Consider the following 23,059-nt stretch of genomic DNA (forward strand, 5'->3'; position numbering starts at 1 on the left):
CAACTGCTGTTTGTGTATGTGAAATCGGTTGGAAACTTTCCTCATGTCAGCACGTTGTAGGTGTCGCCACGGGCGCCAACCTTGTGTGACTGCTGTGAAAAGCTAATCATTTGCATATCACAGTATCTTCTTCCTGTCGGTTAAATTTCGCGTCTGTAGCACGTCATCTCCGTGGTGTAGCAATTTTAATGGCCAGTAGTGTAGCTCTGTAGATCCATATATTACATAATTCCCTAATGTGTTTTGATTCTACAGCTGCAACAAGCTTTTTGTCTTATATATGCGCTGGTTGATCTTACTGTTGCTAGTACCCAATGTTTATGACACATTTTTTTAAATTTATTAACATTTACATTATGGTTCAGTTATGTATTTAATGTGTGACCTGACGATAAAATTCACTGACACTATGTACAAAGTATTACGTTTGCTACTTGCAATTTGTTGGCTGCGAAGAATGACACTTGATATTGTATCTTAAACATGAGATTATGTCATTGCCTTATTTGGGTGACATGATGATTGATCTTAATCATTTTATGCAATGACTTCTTATTATGCTACGCAAAAAATATATTTTACAAGGCATAATCTTTACGATTTATTTGGTTACCGTATTTTACGAAGTGGCGTCATGTAGGCTTGTTCCCTATATGCCATACTCAAAGAACGCTGTATTTTGATAGTAACCACACCACTGCACTGGTCGTGTTATCAGTTGTACACTCTGATTTCTTCTAATGACCCTATTATAGTTCGTCATATGTTTTTACCGCGGAGGTATAATAAGAAGAGTTGTGAATAGTCATGGCATCACAAACTTGAATCCGACATCCGCCATTTGAATCGCCCCAAACATTAGGCTAGCGGCTACAAGGGTAGCCGAGTACGTGTGGTGTGCACATGTGCTTTTTTTAGGTTAGAGAATTCCCTTCATAGGCCCGACAAGACGCCTCCTGAGACGCGACAAGGTAGTAGTAGGCAAAACGCAACAGGGAATAACAATATTAATGTGGTAATAGTAAACTGCAGAAGCGTCTATAGAAAGGTCCCAGAACTGCTCTCATTAATAAACGGTCACAATGCCCACTTAGTACTAGGGACAGAAAGTTGGCTGAAACCAGATGTAAACAGTAATGAAATTCTAAACTCTGATTGGAATGTATATCGCAGAGACAGGCTGGACGGTGAATGGGGAGCCGTGTTTATAGCGATAAAGAGCGCAATAGTATCGAAGGAAATTGACGGAGATTTGGGTGAACGTCACGGTTAAAGCAGGCTCAAACATGGTAATTGGATGTCTCTATAGGCCCCCTGGCTCAGCAGCTGTTGTGGCAGAACACCTGAAGGAAAATTTGGAAAATATTTCGAGTAGATTTCCGTACCCATTCTTGGTGGAGATTTTAATTTGCCGGATATAGACTGGGAGACTCAAACGTTTATAACAGGTGGCAGGGACAAAGAATCCAGTGAAAATTTTTTAAGTGCATTGTCTGAAAACTACTTTGAGCAGTTAAACAGAGAACCGACTCGTGGCGATAACATATTAGACCTTCTGGTGACAAACAGACCCGTACTATTTGAAACAGTTAACGCAGAATAGGGAATAAGCGATCAGAAAGCGGTTACTGCATCGATGATTTCAGCCGTAAATAAAAATATTAAAAAGGTAGGAAGATTTTCCTGTTTAGCAAAAGTGACAAAAGCAGATTTCAGAGTACTTGAAGGCTCAACACAAAAGTTTTATCTCAAGTACAGATAGGGCTGAGGATCAGTGGACAAAGTTCAAAACCATCGTATAATATGCATTAGATGAGTATGTGCCAAGCAAGATCGTAAGAGATGGAAAAGAGCCACCGTGGTACAACAACCGAGTTAGAAAACTGCTGCGGAATCAAAGGGAACTTCACAGCAAACATAAACATAGCCAAAGCCTTGCAGACAAACAAAAATTACGCGAAGCGAAATGTAGTGTGAGGAGGGCTATGCGAGAGGCGTTCAATGAATTCTAAAGTAAAGTTGTATGTACTGGCTTGGCAGAAAATCGTAAGAAAGTTTGGTCTTATGTCAAAATGGTAGGTGGATCAAAACAAAATGTCCAGACACTCTGTGACAAAAATGGTACTGAAACAGAGGATGACAGACTAAAGGCCGAAATACTAAATGTCTTTTTCCAAAGCTGTTTCACAGAAGAAAACTGCACTGTAGTTCCTTCTCTAGATTGTCGCACAGATGACAAAATGGTAGATTTCGAAATAGATGACAGAGGGATAGAAAAACAATTAAAATCACTCAGAAGAGGAAAGGCCGCTGGACCTGATGGGATACCAGTTCGATTTTACCCAGAGTACCCGAAGGAACTTGCCCCCCATCTTGCAGCGGTGTACCGTAGGTGTCTAGAAGAGCGTAGCGTTCCAAAGGATTGGAAAAGGGCACAGGTCATCTCCGTTTTCAAGAAGGGACGTCAAACAGACGTGCAGAACTATAGACCTATATCTCTAACGTCTATCAGTTGTAGAATTTTGGAACACTTATTATGTTAGAGTATAATGACTTTTCTGGAGACTAGAAATCTACTCTGTAGGAATCAGCACGGGTTTCGAAAAAGACGATCGTGTGAAACCCAGCTCGCGCTATTCGTCCACGAGACTCAGAGGGCCATAGAGACGGGTTCCCAGGTAGATGCTGTGTTTCTTGACTTCCGCAAGGCGTTTGATATAGTTCTCCACAGTCGTTTAATGAACAAAGTAAGATCATATGGACTATCAGACTAATTGTGTGATTGGATTGAAGAGTTCCTAGATAACAGAACGCAGCATGTCATTCTCAATGGAGGGAAGTCTTCCGAAGTAAGAGTGATTTCAGGTGTGCCGCAGGGGAGTGTCGTGGGACTGTTGCTGTTCACAATATACATAAATGACCTTGTGGATAACATCGGAAGTTCACTGAGGCTTTTTGCGGATGATGCTGTAGCATATCGAGAGGTTGTAACAATAGAAAATTGTACTGAAATGCAGGAGGATCTGCAACGAATTGACGCATGGTGCAGGGAATGGCAATTGAATCTCAGTGTAGACAAGTGTAATGTGCTGCGAATACATAGAAAGAAAGAGCCTTTATCATTTAGCTACAATATAACAGGTCAACAACTGGAAGCAGTTAATTCCATAAATTATCTGGGAGTATGCATTAGGAGTGATTTAAAATGGAATGGCTCTGAGCACTATGCGACTTAACTTCTGAGGTCATCAGTCGCCTAGAACTTAGAACTAATTAAACCTAACTAACCTAAGGACATCACACACATCCATGCCCGAGGCAGGATTCGAACCTGCGACCGCAGCGGTCACGCGGTTCCAGGCTGAAGCGCCTTTAACCGCACGGCCACACCGGCCGGCAGAAAATGGAATGACCATATAAAATTAATCGTTGGTAAAGCAGATGCCAGACTGAGATTCATTGGAGAATCCTAAGGAAATGCACTCCAAAAACAAAGGAAGTAGGTTACAGTACACTTGTTTGCCCACTGCTTGAATACTGCTCACCGGTGTGGGATCCGTACCAGATAGAAGAGATAGAGAAGATCCAACGGAGAGCAGCGCACTTCGTTGCAGGATCATTTAGTAATTGTGAAAGCGTTTCGGAGATGATAGATAAACTCCAGTGGAAGACTCGCCAAGAGAGACGCTCAGTAGCTCGGTACGGGCTTTTGTTGAAGTTTCGAGTACGTACCTTCACCGAGGGGTCAAGCAGTATATTGCTCGCTCCTGCGTATATCTCGCGAAGAGACCATGAGGATAAAATCAGAGAGATTAGAGCCCACACAAAGACATACCGACAATCTTTCTTTCCACGATCAATACGAGACTGGAATAGAAGGGAGAACCGAAAGAGGTACTCAAAGTACCCTCCGCTACACACCGTCAGGTGGCTTGCGGAGTATGGATGTAGATTTAGATGTAGATTAGCCTCTGTTGGAAGTGTTTTCATTAAAAAATGGGAATTTGCTTTATTTGCAGCTGTACTAATCATTCTAAGATAGTCAACGTGTAAACGCTCACATTTTGTTCATAGGTGGACTCTTTCAAGCAGAATTTTCTTTTACATACATGAATTTAGGTTGCACTGTTTACTTTTACTATAATGTTTTTATTTCTGTCATTTGGCATTAGATTTCCTTTGAGTACAACCCTAAAAGGTCTCTGGGTGAACGCTGCTAGAAAGGAAGACTGGAAACCGACCAAACATAGCAAAATATTTTCTCAGCGTGTTCGGGGAGAGAACACAGACTGAACAAGTTTCGTCAGTCTGTATTAAGGAAAGTGCTGGGCTACGATACCAACTTTTTCACATTATATACTTCTGTTTTTGTTTATCCGAAACGTAAAAGAAAAACAGTTACATCGACGAGATGAAATTCGTCGTGTTACTGTGCTAAATATGCGTTTATGAACGAAAAAAGTCTGAGAATGCCTCCCTGATAATGTATTATTTGCTAAAGCACAGTAACATTTTCTATTTAAGACAACTATAAGGTGCACATGACAAGAATTAGAAAGAGAAAGCAATCTTAAGCAGTAGTCTGTTAATTGTTTTCATGCATCTAACATGGCGGCGCCGGCTTCAAAGCAACGTACAGCTCAAGTCTGTAGTGCCATCTCCTCTTACTATACTTCCGTGTTAATTCACTCTTTGGCATTAGACTCATGGGTGATCTTAGATTACATACGCCTTTGATGATGACGTTCACCTGTTAACTGTCAGTAGTATTTACGCAACCTGTCTGTGTGATTTATTCATCTGAGGCACTGCTTTGTAAGTAATGACTGTGATTTTGACGTATGTAAATAATTTTTTTTCAATCTTTTCGTCTGTGTATACTTCATACGTTTTTCTGTTTTTGTTTAGTCTTTCAGTGAGGATGGTTGTAAAAGCCGAAAACTTTTTAAAAAAGTTGAATATGTGCCGCTAATAGCTATAAAAGTGCTTTTCTTCAGAAATCACTTTTGCGTCCTCATATTTGTCCGGCAAGTAGACTATTCAGTGTGTAAGCAGGAGTTGTAAATCCGGGTTTATAAAACCAGTGGTTTTCGGGGGAGGTTCTTCAGTTGCGGGTTTGATATTTTATCCGGGCCCGGCGCCTTGGTATTGTTTAGAATCCTGGGAATGGCTCTAACTTCAGGTAGTGTGGTGAGTCTTTGTGCAACAGGATGACGCTCTTGTATAAATGATATTTGTTCCGCAAATGTCGCGGCAACGCCTCTGCTTCGCTCAGTGTCCGCAGAGAGGTCACTTTGTCCGCAGAGGGTATTTCTGTGGCTCCTCGTCAGGTAGTTTCCTTACTAGCCCCCATTCTTCTTTAGTTTGCAGCAAGAAACTGGCCATTTTGTACTTCGACTGTACAATATATCTTTCTCGTTGTAGCCAACGCATTTGTCTGTGGTGTAGTGGGTTTTGGATTTCCTGCCATATTTTGGAGTAACGATTTTTTTTTGAGCTTCACTTTTTCAATCAGGGACAGTAACAGAGCTTGGTAGGTTGAATACTGGGTTGCTATCGTCTAAACCAACTTCACTGTCTTCTAAATAATTTTGGTTAAGTAGTCAATCGCTGTATCAATCTGCCACATCACGGCGGTTGCCTCATAGGACAGGTGCTGTTATTCAAATAACGTTGTTATTGGCTTCGTTCGTTTAATTCTTGGTCCAGTTCCATGCAACCATAGTGGATCAATGTATTACAGAGAGGACTGGGTAGTGACCCGACGAGAAATCATTCAACATTTTGAAGTCACAGTCTCGTCTTACGTTTTTGGCAAGCACTATGTGCTGTACATCCGGAGGGTGATCGGTCACCATTGAGATATGTATCGGCTCTTCAGGACCAAAGACTGCGAAATCCAGCTGCCTTTCTAGTGCAGTGCACTGTAAACTTTTCGGATTGACACTTCGCGAATTCCTAGATCAGTGCTTGCCATTAATGTCAAAAAAATGGTTCAAATGGCTCTGAGCACTATGGGACTTAACATCTGAGGTCATCAGTCCCCTAGAACTTGTAACTACTTAAACCTAACTAACCTAAGGACATCACACACATACATGCCCGAGGCAGGATTCGAACCTGCGACCGTAGCGGTCGCGCGGTTCCAGACTGAAGCGCCTAGAACCGCTCAGCCACACCGGCCGGGGCCATTAATGTCGCCACCAATAATAGCTTTATCATAGTTGGTAACGATTTGTCGAAAATCTTAGTCTTCCATGCCTGTTCGTTCTGTCCCCGATCACATTTCGTAGTCGGAATTCTTCTGTTGTTCTAAGATACTTTTCTGTGACAAGCAGTGACTCTATCTTATGTTCGGAGATAAGGTGCTGAAGTTTTTTCTGTTTTTAATCCCATTGCACATCAACAAAAGTAAAAGAAGGATAGTGGGATGTAGTCGAATTAAATCAGGCGATGCTCAGGAAATTTGATTAGGAAACGAAACCCTTAACGTAGTCGGTGAGTTTTGGTATTTTGGCAGCAAAATAAGTGATAATGGTCGAAGTGGAGAGGATATAAAATGTAGACTGGCAATGGCAAGAAAAGCATTTCTGAAGAAGAGAAATTTGTTAACATCGAATGTAGATATCAGTGTTACAAAGTATTTTCCGAAGGTCTTTGTGTTGCCACGTATGGAAGTGAAACATGGACAAATAACAGTTTAGACAAAAACAGAATAGAATCTTTCAAAATTTGGTGTTACAGAAGAATGTTGAAGATGAGATGGGTCGATCACGGGCTGCATTGTTGGTCTCACGCCGCTAATGTGCAGGGTGTTTCAAAAATGACCGGTATATTTGAAACGGCAATAAAAACTAAACGAGCAGCGTTAGAAATACACCGTTTGTTGCAATATGCTTGGGACAACAGTACATTTTCAGGCGGACAAACTTTCGAAATTACAGTAGTTACAATTTTCAACAACAGATGGCGCTGCAAATGATGTGAAAGATATAGACGACAACGCAGTCTGTGGGTGAGCCATTCTGTACGTCGTCTTTCTGCTGTAAGCGTGTGCTGTTCACAACGTGCAAGTGTGCTGTAGACAACATGGTTTATTCCTTAGAACAGAGGATTTTTCTGGTGTTGGAATTCCACCGCCTAGAACACAGTGTTGTTGCAACAAGACGAAGTTTTCAACGGATGTTTAATGTAACCAAAGGACCGAAAAGCGATACAATAAAGGATCTGTTTGAAAAATTTCAACGGACTGGGAACGTGACGGATGAACGTGCTGGAAAGGTAGGGCGACCGCGTACGGCAACCACAGAGGGCAACGCGCAGCTAGTGCAGCAGGTGATCCGACAGCGGCCTCGGGTTTCCGTTCGCCGTGTTGCAGCTGCGGTCCAAATGACGCCAACGTCCACGTATCGTCTCATGCGCCAGAGTTTACACCTCTATCCGTACAAAATTGAAACGCGGCAACCCCTCAGCGCCGCTACCATTGCTGCACGAGAGACATTCGCTAACGATATAGTGCACAGGATTGATGACGGCGATATGCACGTGGGCAGCATTTGGTTTACTGACGAAGCTTATTTTTACCTGGACGGCTTCGTCAATAAACAGAACTGGCGCATATGGGGAACCGAAAAGCCCCATGTTGCAGTCCCATCGTCCCTGCATCCTCAAAAAGTACTGGTCTGGGCCGCCATTTCTTCCAAAGGAATCATTGGCCCATTTTACAGATCCGAAACGATTACTGCATCACGCTATCTGGACATTCTTCGTGAATTTGTTGCGGTACAAACTGCCTTAGACGACACTGCGAACACCTCGTGGTTTATGCAAGATGGTGCTCGGCAACATCGCACGGCCGACGTCTTTAATTTCCTGAATGAATATTTCGATGATCGTGTGATTGCTTTGGGCTATCCGAAACATACAGGAGGCGGCGTGGATTGGCCTCCCTATTCGCCAGACATGAACCCCTGTGACTTCTTTCTGTGGGGACACTTGAAAGACCAGGTGTACCGCCAGAATCCAGAAACAATTGAACAGCTGAAGCAGTACATCTCATCCGCATGTGAAGCCATTCCGCCAGACACGTTGTCAAAGGTTTCGGGTAATTTCATTCAGAGACTACGCCATATTATTGCTACGCATGGTGGATATGTGGAAAATATCATACTATAGAGTTTCCCAGATCGCAGCGCCATCTGTTGTTGAAAATTATAACTACTGTAATTTCGAAAGTTTGTCTGCCTGAAAATGTCCTGTTGTCCCAAGCATATTGCAACAAACGGTGTATTTCTATCGCTGCTCGTTTAGTTTTTATTGCCGTTTCAAATATATCGGTCATTTTTGAAACACCCTGTAGATGAGTTCGACTTCCGACGCCTTCTACGCCCTGTGATACTCTTTTGTTTTCCACAGTCTGCACTGGTAACTCGCGAAACGCACGTTCTCGCAACGGTAATCTACAGTGCACAAAATTCGTGCAAACGTGACGTGGGAGACACCATATTGGATTCCGTAATCTCGCATCTCAATTTGCGTTTCGCGGCAACGGCACATTGAACATTTGTGAAAACACTTCGTTCTTGCTACGATTTGTTATAACTGAAAACGTCATGTTGACGTATCGACAGTTAAAGTCTCCATGAGCTGTAAGTTCTATTACAAAGCTGCTAATGTTATTGGTACACAGCAGTGTAGTGGTTTTAAGTGTGCAGTTCTGAAGTGATATGCAACCATATAGCTTGTTCGCATCCTGCCACTACGAATTTGTTTTTCACATTCGCGTTTCTAAAAGATGTTGGAACTTCTTTATTAATTTAATAAAAGTATGTTTTGTATTATTCCATATTGCCTATAAATAAGAGTGCTCTCTCTCTCTCTCTCTCTCTCTCTCTCTCTCAGGACTGAGTAGTCATAGTCACGTAGTTACAAACCAAGTACGAAACACGTAAATGCAAATAAATATTCAAAATATGTTGATCATCAGGTAAAAAAAACTACCACTCTGAATAAAAAGCGCAGAAAAGACACACATTAACAAAAGAATTAAAAGGTAACTTAGTCTCCGCTATCTATAAAGTATAAAACACAATTCACGAGCTAGTTCTTTTAGGACAATTCTTTTCTAAACAAACCTCTTCAATTAAGTTATGTCTTTAACCACCAGAATTACATTTCCATCATTTTGTTACAACAAATTATACCAATACCAACGCGTTTGCGAGAGATCCTCAATGTGTTGGTGTTTTGAAACAGCATTTATTCATTGGACATAAGATAAATGAGCTGCTGCATTTAGTCGTCCACTAGAATGGCTACCCATTCTTTCTACTTACAAACCAACTCACGAAATTAGTTTTCAGAGTGTCTAAAAAAGAACTTGTTTTGTTGAGACACCTTAATGAAAACTGTCGTATATATGCAATCACTATGTGATCAAAAGTATCCCGACACCAGGGTGAAAATTACTTAAAAGTTCGTGGCGCCCTCCATCAGTAATGCTGGAATTAAATTGGTGTTGGCCAGCCTTAGCCTTGATGACATCTTCCACTCTCGCAGGCATAGGTCCAATCAGGTGCTGGAAGGTTTCTTGGGGAATACCAGCCCATTATTCACGGACTGCTGCACCGAGGAGAGGTTTCGATGTCGGTCGATGAGGCCTTGTACGAATTCGGCATTCCAAAACATCCAAAAGGGGTTCTATAGCATTCAAGTCAGGACTCTGTGCAGGCCAGTCCATTAAAGGGATGTTACTGTCGTGTAACCACTCAGCCACAGGCCATGCGTTATGAACAGGTGCTCGATGGTGCTGAAAGATGCAATCGCCATCCCCGAATTGCTCTTCAACAGTGGGAAGCAAGAAGGTGCTTAAAACATCAATGTAGGCCTGTGTTGTGATAGTGCCACGCAAAACAACAAGAGGTGCAAGCCCCCTCCATGAAAAACACGACCACACCATAACACCACCGCCTCCGAATTTTACTGTTGGCACTAATCACGCTGGCAGATGATATTCACTGGGTATTCGCCAGACCCACACCCTGCTATCGATTCGCCTCATTGTATGTCGTGATTCGTCACTCCACACAACGTTTTTCCACTGTTCAATCGTCCAATGTTTACGCTCCTTACACCCTGATGCAGTTTAGAATTCCTGTGTGATGGTCTGGATAGATGTCTGACTATTACGCATTACGACCCTCTTCAACTGTCGGCGGTCTCTGTCAGTCAACAGACGAGGTCGGCCTGTACACTTTTGTTCTGTACGTGTCCCTTCACGTTTCCACTTCACTGTCACATCGGAAACAGTGGACCTAGGGATGTTTAGGAGTGTGGAAATCTGGCGTACAGACGTATGACACAAGTGACACCCAATCACCTGACCACGTTCGAAGTCCGCGAGTTCCGCGGAGCGCCCCATTCTGCTCTCTCACGTTGTCTAATGACTACTGAGGCCGCTGATATGGAATACCTGGCACTATGTGGCAGCACAATTCACCTAAGATGATAAACTATGTTTTTGGGGGGTGTCCGGATACTTTTGATCACACAGTGTATATGCGTTACTGGGTTCAGTGCTGGCTGGCTTCAGCTTTTTTATTTTATGTAATTCTTTTTACATGTAAATCAGTAAGTCGTTTCACTTTAGGGGTTGATGAAGGTGTTTTAGGGAAAATGGTTATTTACTTCAATAACTTTCAGAGTTAATTGTTGACAATGCTTCAATCTCTCCCCTGTTCACAGCCCAGTCCACAAGAATGCAGAACTTTACACATTTAAAAACACTGTAGCTTCGAGGTTACCGTATCCTGCATTAAAGAGAAAGCGTAACTTTGAGTCCTCTCGACTTGAAGTGAGCGTTATTGTTCTGAACGTCGCTCTTCGCTTCACGTGTTGTGAACCGAACGATTACGAAAGTCGATAGTCAGGTCGTTTCGTCTTCCATAGAGCGTACGACTTCAAAACGACGTCAGGTTTGCGTGAAGTCTTAGGAACTGAAGGTTACGCTCCCGCAACATTTCCAGTTCAGGTGGATGTGATGGCCGAGGGATCGGCAGAGAGGCCCAAGTTCCGTTCAAATTGAAACATCCATCCGTGTTTATTAGAGTTTCCGACATCCTCATTTCGATAGACTTCTTAGTTAACTGTCACAGAAACATGGCGTTGCGACACGTTACTGATTTCGTAGTATTTCATTTCGTGGTTATGAGCGAGGTCCACCTCGGCGGTCTACAGAGACAACTGATTTATTTGGTTGTTTCATTCGGGTGTGCCGCTGATGTTTTGCATCTCTCTTCTACTGTTTTCATTTCTTTATTAATCCATCTGGAAACAATTTACACAGCATTTTTTAGTTAGGGCATACATAATGTCAATTACATTTCTACATATAACATAACATCTACTCATCTAATTTAGTAAAAATGTAATTTATCACCCTTAGATAAATATCAGACAACAAACGAAGATTTCCTTAACGTAAACTATACGAGATAAAAACATGAATAACAGTACTTTGATGTCCACACGAAATTTACACATTCATCTTCATATTTTTACAATTTTACACTCTCGTAATTTCACTTGTACGGTGTACACCATATACTCACTATCTGTGCTATCTTACTCTGTGGTACCCTCACTTTACAGTACCATGTCTTTCCAAGGCACCCAGAATAATAAAAAGAACTGCAGGAGCAGGATTATTCTTATATAACGAGGAGATACACATATTAAAATATATTTCAATAGTCATGTTTCCTAGTTTATATCCTTCTTGGTTTGAAGGAGATCCGCTCTACTGTTTAACTTCTAGGTGTTCTTTTAGCCTAAAATAGTCTGCCCCATATAAGATATGCCACATTCGCATGGAATGCCGTGCACACTAGGCTTTTGGAGACCTCGAGTGTCTTTAACAATACACACAAAAGTTTTCATGTATGTTAATTGGAGCGAAGTACGCTGGGTATAGTGTTTCTGTAGGAGTCTACCGCTTTTACCAGATGTTGGGTCAGCATAAGGTTCTTTGCCTGTCTCAGTCAACTCTTTTCTCAGTCGTTTTTGATTCTGACTGCGAATATCGCTCGATTTGCCGATCTCAGTACCCATTCCTTTGGAACGCTATTGATAGGTGTTGTAATTCTCCGGTTATGATCTCCTTGTCTGAAAGTGTTTGATCTCAGTGGAACTGTCTTTAGCATCGAATTTCTTTGTGACGGATGCCTCGAGTCGTGGGGTTAGAGCTCATCGCGAGCTCAGGGATTTCCCTGGTCTTCTCTTAACCAACAACTCTAGGAAAGGTAGTTGATCATTTTTTGAAATGCCATTGCGAATTTAAATTGGGATGGATAGAATATAATTGTTCCAGGAACTCTTCAAGTTTTTTCGTTCCATGTGAGCACATCTCAAACTTTTTAGTAGTTACATATATGTTAGATATGACTGTCGTGGTATATAAAGTACCCTCCATAAGTTTGGAAACACCAAGGGACTGTGGACAATGGGAAGAAAATACATTATAAAACTGCATTTAATTGTTTTCTAAATGTTTTGAAGCTCAAACAATTCATAGGTAAATGCAACTATCAAATTTTAGATTCCCCAGAATAGCCACGCTTACACTGCCTTACATACACTCGATATGCGTTGGGTCAATTTTGCCAACGTTTCAGTTAGAATTAGTCTCCATTCTTGGTGCAGGACTTCCCACAAGTGTACCTCAATCGTGAGTCCCCGTTTTCGGATCCTCTTGTCCAGCTTACCCAATAGTACGGGCGAGAGAGGCCGTTCCTTGTTTTTCAGATTTTTCTGAACCTCTAGAGGTTTCACGTAGTTCTGACACAAGCGGAATGTATTTTTCTGGTCGTTGTCTTGCTGCAAGAGTAACTCTTTGCCAGCCAGACGCAAACCACATATCTTGACATGTCGCTGGACAACGGCATAATAATCCTTTTGGTTTATTTTTTCATGTGCTTTCACCAAATGTCCAACATTTTTCCTTCCGAAAGGTCCACATACCATCACAGAACACCCTCCATGCTTCACAGTTGCAATTACACACTGAGGATTCAAGCGTTCATGAGGTAAACGGCGTGCGAATTGACTGCGTTTACTTCCAAATATTTCGAATTTGGATTCATGAGTGAATACGGCTCTGCCCCAATCCCCTGCTGTCCAAGGTTGGTGTGTTGTAGCCTATTTAAATCTTTTTTTCTTCTTCATAGGCTGCAACAACGGGACAGATGACCTCAGCAGTTTGATCCCTTAGGAATTCAAGCGCCGCAACAATGGCGTCCCCGCTGCTACATAAACCTGGAGATTGTTTTCGGCCAGGCGGCGTCTCACTGTTGTCTCACTCACTGGTGTATCCTTAGTTGCGTTTTGTTCTGCAGTCAATTCACGGACAATTTCGAATCTTTACCGTTTCTAGTCACTATCAAATACTTTTCCTGGTGTTCTGCTATTTTCCTGGCTGCTTCTGAGCGAGGACGAATATCGTAGGAGCCTGTACCTCGATGTCGCTTTATGGCCTTGACAACTCTACTGACGGAAATCTTCCGTTTCTTTGATATTTGTCGAACTGAGTTGCCTTACTGGTGCGTAATTATTATCTTTACTCATGAAAAATTATGAATCTGGCATTTTGGAGCCATTTTCTATTACTTGCGCTGCATGTGTACTACCTTCGTCGGCCGTTGTAGCCGAGCTGTTCTAGGCGCTTCAGTCTGGAATCGCGCGACCGCTACGGTCGTAGGTTCGAATCCTGCCTCGGGCATGGATGTGTGTGATGTCCTTAGGTTAGCTAGGTTTAAGTAGTTCTAAGTCTAGGGGACTGATTACAAACGGAACTACAACCGAACAGAATTGTAAACAACGTACCTCTACAGAGTCGTGCCGCTACTGGCGCCACCCAGCGTTTTTAGTAGAACTGCTTGGACAGGTAAATCAGTTTATATAAAGGTGAGCAATACCAATATGTGTGTATAAGTACAATATTTATCTGTACAATACTGTAAGTATCATTATTAATCGTTCTTCGAGCATGTTATTCTTTATTACAGTCAATAACTCACACATACCACTCCCATGTTGCTCTTCTGTAATAGGCAGCATGTGTTTCCAAACATATGGAGGGTAATATATTTAAACTGATAAAAATATTGAGAGGGCTGGTGTTGTGTGGCAGGAGGACGACTTCCACTACCTGGTGACGAACATCTGGCACGCGCGGTCCATCCTCAGTGAGAACAAGATCGTGCGCGACCTGCGGATGTCTCGCTGGGACGTGGGCAAAGACTGGGCGCCCTGGAACTGCGTCCTGCTCACAGACGCTGAAGCCCGCGCTCACGTGCGCGTCACAAGCCACAAGGTTTGTCCTCACCCTGCATCCGCATCTGTACAAGCTACGGCACGGTGGCTTACTACAAACATTAAGAAGTTCACTTCATGCGATATATAGAGAAGATTCTAAGAAGAGCTCCGCTTGTCGTCACTGATTTGTTTAATCAGCGCGAGAGCTTTACAGAAATGCTCAACGAATTCCAGTGTGAGACTCTACAAAAAATTCATTGTGCATAGTGGAGAGTTCTGCTGTCAATATTGCTAGTCCACGTTCCAATTCAGTTTATGACTGCTTGAAATCTGCTGGGTACATTTTTAGTGAAATGTTTGAAGGTCGTGGAAGAATGGCAGCCCATTCTTCGCAAAGAGCGGAAACCAGAGTAGGCAGTGATTTTGGAGCTAGGATTTCGAGCGAATCGACGTTGTGACTTATTTCTGTTCCATACATGACACACGATGAGAAATATTAGAGTCATCCTTTAGTATAAGTCCAAATCACTCTAGTTTTACTGTCGTGATAATTACATGAGATGCATATTGCGGAGGGGGAGGAGTAATTTGCTCTTTGACTCTTACTGGAACGTGGACTTTTAAGAATTTTGAAAATAGAGCTCTCTGTGATGCACAAAGCCTTTATTATAGCGGTTCGTGCTGGAATGTGTTGAGCATTTTTGTAACGCTCTCGCACTTATTGAATGAGCCATTAACGAAAAATGGAGTTGTTCTTAGATCGTCAATACATCCTTTAATTAATTTCTTAAGAATTTCACATCGACGAACTGTACTTAAGCATTGGTCAAACAAAGATTCTGTAAGTCGCCTTGGTAATGTGTGAATTACAGTTTTGTACCATCTTATATGATAGATCTAAATACGTAAGCTACATTCCTCACAGCTGATTTTTCTGCAATCCTATCATCATAACTCAGACTAGTACTTAGTGTTTGCCAAACAGTAATTGCCGATCGTTACCCAAACGACATTACATTTTTCGTCTATTTACGTGCCTTGCATTACGTTTAATTATGTTGAGGTTCAGGAATAAATACTTCCACCAGGCGCTGATCTTTTTTAAGACTCTTCGCATTTCGTAACAATTTTCTAACGATATCAACCCGTATATACAGTTACATCTTCTGCGAACAGCCTCATAGGTGTAAAGCCGTTATTTGATAGATCAGTCCAAAAAGTTTCGAGACTGGATTACTAAAAAAATAGAGAAAATTTAAGATTTTACAACTTTAAACATAGCTGCGTGCAGCAACCGTGAAAATAGTTTTTATAGTAAAGAATTTTGTTGAAGACTCCCTTAGTTTAGGAGTCGAAACCATGGTCAATTTGACTATAAAATCCATTGCAATCAGTGGGCTGTCTTTACTATAAAAAAATTAAGATGTTAGTTTTAATGCTTCACGTCATTTACAGTCTCCCCTCCACGAGTGCAACGTAAAGGACGTTCATATAACCATGTGGAACTGTCAGAAAAGTCCTTCTTTAAAATGTTGTATATATTGTTATCTATGGCAGGTTCATGTTGATAACATCAAGTATCGTCACCCGTGATGATTTTTTTCTAGAAAAGGATTGTCCACGTTTTACATTTCAGTCAGATTGCGACAAGGATCTACACGTCGTTGTTTTTTGTTCAATAGTCAAGGTGTGTGGGGCAAACTTCACACACATTATTCTGTTCTTCAAAACATTATGGAGATATCTCGAGTACTTGACTTAGGCATCTTCAGTTCATTGCGATTCGTGACACAACCGTGTTGACTCAGTGTGACTGCTTGTTCGCAACTGACTGGTCAAATGCACATCTGTTGTTTATGGTTGTTACTTCAAGCTGCCACCGTAATTACAGCGCTGATGTCGCTTATTTGCTACGCATAAAACCATTCTTGGAACCTTTTCGGCAAACGGTTTTCTCGTATATGTGCTGAACAAAAGCAAAAATACCACATTATCTTGAGTTACACAAAATATTACTTTCGCTTTTCCCAATATGTCTCCATCAACATTCTCTGCCTCGTGATGACTGGGTGTTGTGTGATGTCCTTAGGTTAGTTAGGTTTAAGTAGTCCTAAGTTCTAGGGGACTGATGACCATAGATGTTAAGTCCCATAGTGCTCAGAGCCATTTGAACCATGTTTTGAACCATTTTTTTTCTCCATCAACAACGATTTTCTATAAGTCTTCAATTCAGTAACATAGTTTTACGAATATTGTGTAAGTATGGTACGAAACTGGATGAAGGCTTTCTGGAAGTCAAGAAACAGAGCATCAATCTAAGAAACGCTATATGATGTATTCTGGATCGTTAGAATGAACAGAGAAAGATGGAATTATGATATAAACTAACAAAGAACTGGTATAAAACTTTATCTACTTTATTTTCCTGCAACTGCTATTTCGTCATCAACGTCCGCCAAATTATGAGGAAATTTATACCGTTTCACTCGCGAATCCGCACTGTCTGTTATATTTTTTTACAATTATTGATGTAGCTCCTCTGTCGCTCTAGTTTCAGCCTGAGGCCAAGTAAACAGTTTTAGTAAAGGTTGTCCTATGAAAGGCTTATCCATTATTTCCATAGGTGCCAATCCATCTAATCACTGTCTCTGTGTCGGAATGTTTAATAGGGTAGAGTTTAACATACTCAGACCAACACTCAACCAATACAGATATATGTTACCCTCCCTCTACTCGTTGGTATTTGGCCAAAGAAGTCAACAGCTGTGAGGTCATGTAAGCCTGTAGGTAGAGTCGGGTATAACTTATACATTATTGCTTGATTGTTGTCTTTCATCTTTTGGCAAGTTTCACATGTATGTAGTACAAACAGCATCATTTTACTTAAGTTCTTAAAGTACCCTATGTTTTCCACATTTTCGTACCCCAAACTGTCCATACGCTTGATGAATAAATGTAATTAAACCAAGTCCTACAGGTTTCAGTAAAGAGTCTCCATTTGAGTCTAATTTTCTTTAATCTCCAAAACAGAACATGATTTACCATACCGTTACCAATTGTCCCTCCTTGGCCTAAGGTTTTCCACTTATCCCTAAAATATGGATCATCAATGATGTCCTTCATTATTCTTAAGGTTAGGATTCTTACTTCATTATTAGTATAACTTATTGATAAAAAATTAATGTTGAAGGTAACTCCAGGACCTTCTGTTCTTACAAAATAATTCATGCCCATTGGTAAGCGTAATTGTATACTTCATTTCGAAAACTAAATCTAGTCCTTCGTGATTAGTATACGCTGTTATTTTTGATCCTCATATTAGAATTTGAAATTTTTTGATACTCAACGCTATAGCAAACAATTCTTTTTCTGTTACTCTGTAGCTGTACTCATGTTTGGTTAGAGCTCAGCTCGCAGAAGCTAGTGTATTATGTTCTCCCATGCTAATTTCCCACTCTCTCTGAAACAACTCACACGCTATTCCATACTCTGATGTGTCATTATTTAACCTGAAAGGTTTGTCCATCTGTGGCTGTTTTAAAATGGGTGCCTCTACTAGAACTACTTGAATCTCATTGTAGGTCTTAGACTCTTCGTCATCCCAAAGCCATTTAGTTTTTTCTTCAGTAAGTTTAATAACTTAAGATTATTCATAGGCTGATCTGGAATATATTTCCTAAAGAATCCTGCTAGTCCCTGAAATGCTTTCAATTGTTTCGTACTTTTAGGTTCTGGACATTATTTTATGGCTCTTATCCTGTCTGGATCTGCTTTTATTTCGTTTATATCTACCAAGTGACCAAGAAACTTCACTTCTTCTCTCCTAAAAATCAACTTTGACAGTCTTATAGCGATTCCTTTAACGTAAAACCTTCCTAATGTTCTAACCAGTAAATCACAATGTTCTTCCCATGTCTTGGACACTAGAAGTATGTCATCTACATAGGTTATTAGTTCTTTCAATAAATTATTACTCAGTCCAGCGTCAAAGACTCTTGTGAATATCGACATTGAGATATTTAATCCAAATGGTAACTCTCCAAATTGGTATGACTTACCCTCATACAAAAAAGCAGTAAATTTCTTTGAAATCTCACCATGTTTGACTTACCAGTACCCAAATCTGAGGTCCATCGATCAAATATACTTTCCTTATTCAAACTTCATCAATATTTTGCCTATACTGACTGGTCGATCTTTTTCAGGTTCTATGTGCTAATTTAGAGTAGATGTGTCCAACACCAGATGTACTCCCCCAATCGCTTTAGACACTACTAATGACAAGTTATTGCATACACTATAACTCCATTCCATTATTCCTGCTTATAACATTGCATTAATCTCCTTTTGTTTGGCTGGCCCTACACTTAATGATGCCAGATAGGGTTTACAGAAAAAGGGCGATTCATCTTTGGTCATAAAACTACATACATAGTTACAAAGTACTCTAGGTTTATTTAAGAAAACTTTACTATACTTCCTCAGTATATGGTATAGATTATTTTTCTGTAACTCAATTAACAAATGAGATTCATAAGCTTTCGTCCTAATTAGTTTTTGCAGCGTACCTTTGTGGATACGAACTGTTGTCTAAATCCATCACAGTGCTTGTTGCTATGAGGTGGATGTTACATATCTTGTTATTACCAGTAATCGTCTCACTAAATGATACTTCAAATACTTCATTTTGATAAGTACATGTTAATATCTGTGCTGAGAAATCTAGGATTACTTTAAATCATATCAGCCAATCAATAGCTACTAACATTTTCAAATTTACATTAGGCACCATTAAGAATGTCTGCATAAACGTAAAATGGTTTAATGCTGTCGGTAACTGTACTTCATGCTTAATTTATCTTGCTTTGTTTCCAGTTATTCCTACTACCTACTACATATACACCAGTAATTGGCAGTATTGGATATACTCTCACATTTTATTACATCGAACAAAAACTCGGACACAATAGAAATTTCATTCCCCGAATCTATGGACACCCTCACTTCCTGATCGTCAGTTGTTCCCGAAACTATTGGTTTAGTAATCTCAATACCTTTTTCTTTGTCTCCTTCAGCGAGTAACCAATTTCGTAGTGGTGTTACCTCACTAAAGGCAACAAACTTTTTTCGTATGGGCCTACTCTTAGTTGGACACGTACTGAATCTGACTTCTTTACCAGGACGTCGATTGTTTTCCGTTACTATTTTGTTTGATTTGCCGAAAAATCTGCACTACTCGAGCACCTTCCTTCAGGCCACTATTTGTGAATATTTATGTATCAGCGCTTCGTACTTCCCGTCTTTGTTGTTCGAATTTACCATTGTGACTTTTATTTACCTGACAATAATTAACCTCCCGTTTTTTCTGATATTTAGAGTTCAATTTACCTCCTTCCTGGCACGCATCCTCGTGACTGCGGTTATTGCGCTCATTATTCATCGTATCTAGATTCTCAAGAAACGACAGTAATTCATTCACGGTAGAGGATCCACTATATCAAATTTCCTTTCTTACATAGTACAGTAACGCTTTACCAATACGTTTACTAGATGTACTTCGTCTATTGTATCAACGCTTCGTACTTCCCGTCTTTGTTATTTGAATTTATTATTGTGACTTTTATTTACCTGACAATAATTAACCTCCCGTTTTTTCTGATATTAAGAGAAAATACTTGGATCCTGTTAGACGCCATTCTATATACTTTTTGAACCTACTCTATGAATTCTTAAAATGTTTTGGGTCTAATGATTCTAGAGTCAGTTTCTCTTGTATTGTTTTAGACCAATACTTACGCTTGAATTTCTCCTGAAAATCGTCCCACGAGGAAACTCTTCCGAATGGGCGTTGCTCCACTCAGCAGCGCCCTGTAGTAAATAACTCAAAACGAAATCTGTCTTTCTAGAGTCATCCCACTTTTGTGATAATAACCTGGAAGATACTCACAGGAAGTACGTTGGATGTACTTCCCTATCTGGTTTAAACTTTGGAAAATGCTTATAAAAGTTCGTTCCGCTTCCCAACTGTAATTCCTCTAATAGTGTTGTTGCATTGGAAGATGTACCTTTAACTTGACTTTCTCTCAGTTTCCTTCTAGCTTTTTCCAATTTGTCCCACAGTCTTTTAAACTCATTGGTGTTTTTAGTGACTTCCTCCCAGGAAAACTGCCCGTTTTCTAAAGTCCGTGAAGACTCCTGAAATTTATGATCTAATAATTCTTGTATTTTTTCGTCCAAACTTGAATGTATTGCATGCGAATATACGAAATCTCCGTTGTCGCTTCTCTGTTCTAAAATTTCTAAGCGCGTTTGCGCATCTGACATCTGATTTTTTACCAACTTACATTCTGTTTATGAAAATTATCTACGTCCATGTGCAAATTTGTAACATGTTCATGGATCTTGCGGTGTGCGTACTGTAAGACCTTCAGTATACACACCATCAGATTATTTGACTTGTCACTCTTCAGACGATAGAAATGCCACTTGCACGCTTAGAGTAGCAGATTGACGGTGACCAACTTTAAACAGAACTTGATTAATTTTCACACACATTTATTAAAATAATAACATGCATAAAAATTACTTAACTTGGTTCTGGATGATATTTACAATTGACAATCTGAAGTTCCTTTGGCATTGGTACGTTAATCTTATTCTCACATATATCTCTGATACTTGATAAGTGTCTATACATTTATCTTCATGGCTATGTACAGGAATATGGTAATCTTATTAGGCGCAGACTGAAACTTGACTTTAGACTCGTACAGACTAATGCAGACTGGTACAGACAGGTGCAGACAAATGTAGACTGACTAATCGTAGATCTGTACACTCGTTATAATACCTCGTGTGTTCATGTATCACTGCGCGAGTGTGATCCACGAGGAGAAAAGTTTCTACGTTAGCAGCAATCTCATTGGTGCATTACATATTAATACGTGGATCAGCGGAATCAGAATTTGGTCCGTCTCTATGGCAGCGCCATCTCGTAGTGCGGAGACAGTCTGCGCTGATGTGCTTAGCGGGGCGCGCTCTAGTGGGAAAGTTGTGTACGAGCTAACTACGCGGAACTATGTACACAACATACCTCTTCCCGAACTAAGTCACTTTATTTCAAGACTTTGGTGTGTATCTCTTCACTTAACACCTTAAGTCTTTGACCTAGCTTATGTTTTAAACGCGCCTCTAACACTTCGTGAGTGTCTTTAATCTGCGTTTCTAATTCTAGTCGCAGTCTGTTTCGGTTTTCCATTAGTTGCTCGTGAGTGCCTTTAATCTGATTTCCTAAGTCTTGACGTGCTTGAGAAAACTCTCTTGAAATTTGCAATGACTGCCCATTAATTTTACGAATCACTTATCAGTCTTTGAAAATTTTTCCTTAGATTGTTCTGTTCCTTGTGGAAACCTTTCATTTGAATGTCTCTGTACGTCTTCCAATTTTTGTAGTAACATTTCCGTATTAACATAAATAAACTCAAAAATATTACCCCACTACACTCACAAAAACAGTTTCGAAGTGAAATACTGGCGTCGCAGTGGTGCAGGTCGTGTGCTAGCGTCGCGGTGGCGTAGGCCGCGCTCTAGCGATGGATGACTCGTTGACGGCTGCGTGCCGGCCCGACGTCGCTGGTTGCGTGCTGGCTCTTGCCGCATCGACGTTCTTGTTTATGATACCTGTTGCCCTTGTCATCACGTCTTCTCTGTGCTGATTTATTACGGAATTTCTTCCTCTCAGTCTGTTTTTTATTTGCCACATTCCACTTATAACCAGACGGTCGCCACATGGACTGTTTATTAATGGCTGATGACTTCTATATTCAGCTTGTGTGGCGATGTTCTGAATGCTTGAGCAACGTCTGTTCTGAGCCTCTTGCTCCATGCAGCTACACTTAACACCGCCACCTTAAAACTCTTATTAGCCTGGTCTAGAGATTCAACCTTGCTACTCTTGTGATTTTTCTCGGGATCCAGCTGTTCTCTGCCCTGTTCTTCCTTGGCATCGAACTTCTTTCTTCCGTGCAGACTTCTATACGTGAAGTGGTTATAAAACAAAACACTGCTTCTCTACTTAAATAAAGTGCAGATTGGTTCCAGTTAACTCTGTATGTTGTCACCAACTTTTATAAACGTATACACGTTACATGGGAAGTTACTACTCCCAAAACCAAGTGATATTACTGTCTCAAAGATCTCTCATTAACATGTCTCTGAATAGTATATAACAACTATCGCTTATCTACATCATATTCGTCTCCTGTGGTGCCGGTGGTCTTCCTTGGCACCAGAGCTCCTTCGTTCCTCCTCGCTGCACGGAGATTGTAAATGCTCTCCGGCAACTAGATTTCACACATGTCGAGTAATGCACACATCAATAAAAGTTTCGCATCACCTCAGTTCTCAGAACTCCGGAACATAGACGTTGACTGTGAATATTTAATCACAGACACAGTCCCTTTTGACTGTTCAGAGATGTCGCTAAACCCGCCCAAAGATGTAAACAACAACGCATGAGCAGCGTCTATTAGGCGGAGGGGGACCGACACCAGATCAGTTCCAGTCATTCCACCAGGAAGAAGGTACAGAGCTCGTGTTGTCTGTATTTCAACCATGCCTACACGGTCAATACCGCGGTTCGATCGTGTGCGCATTGTTACTTTGTGCCAAGAAGGGTTCTCAACAAGGGTAGTGTCCAGGCGTCTCGGAGTGAACCTAAGCGGTGTTGTTAGGACATGGAGGAGATACG

At 40.9% G+C, this 23,059-nt stretch overlaps 1 protein-coding gene across 1 annotated transcript in view; it reads left to right on the forward strand.

The window, feature by feature from the left end:
* LOC126152104 (IQ and ubiquitin-like domain-containing protein) overlaps positions 1-23,059 on the forward strand; it is a 67,316-nt gene that overhangs the window by 39,830 nt on the left and 4,427 nt on the right. The window contains exon 3 of the mRNA XM_049915985.1: positions 14,186-14,368. Coding sequence (XP_049771942.1) covers positions 14,186-14,368 — 183 coding nt within the window. The remainder of the gene's footprint in view (positions 1-14,185; positions 14,369-23,059) is intronic.

This window comes from Schistocerca cancellata, chromosome 2 (assembly GCF_023864275.1).
Source record: "Schistocerca cancellata isolate TAMUIC-IGC-003103 chromosome 2, iqSchCanc2.1, whole genome shotgun sequence".
Classification (NCBI taxonomy): domain Eukaryota; kingdom Metazoa; phylum Arthropoda; class Insecta; order Orthoptera; family Acrididae; genus Schistocerca; species Schistocerca cancellata.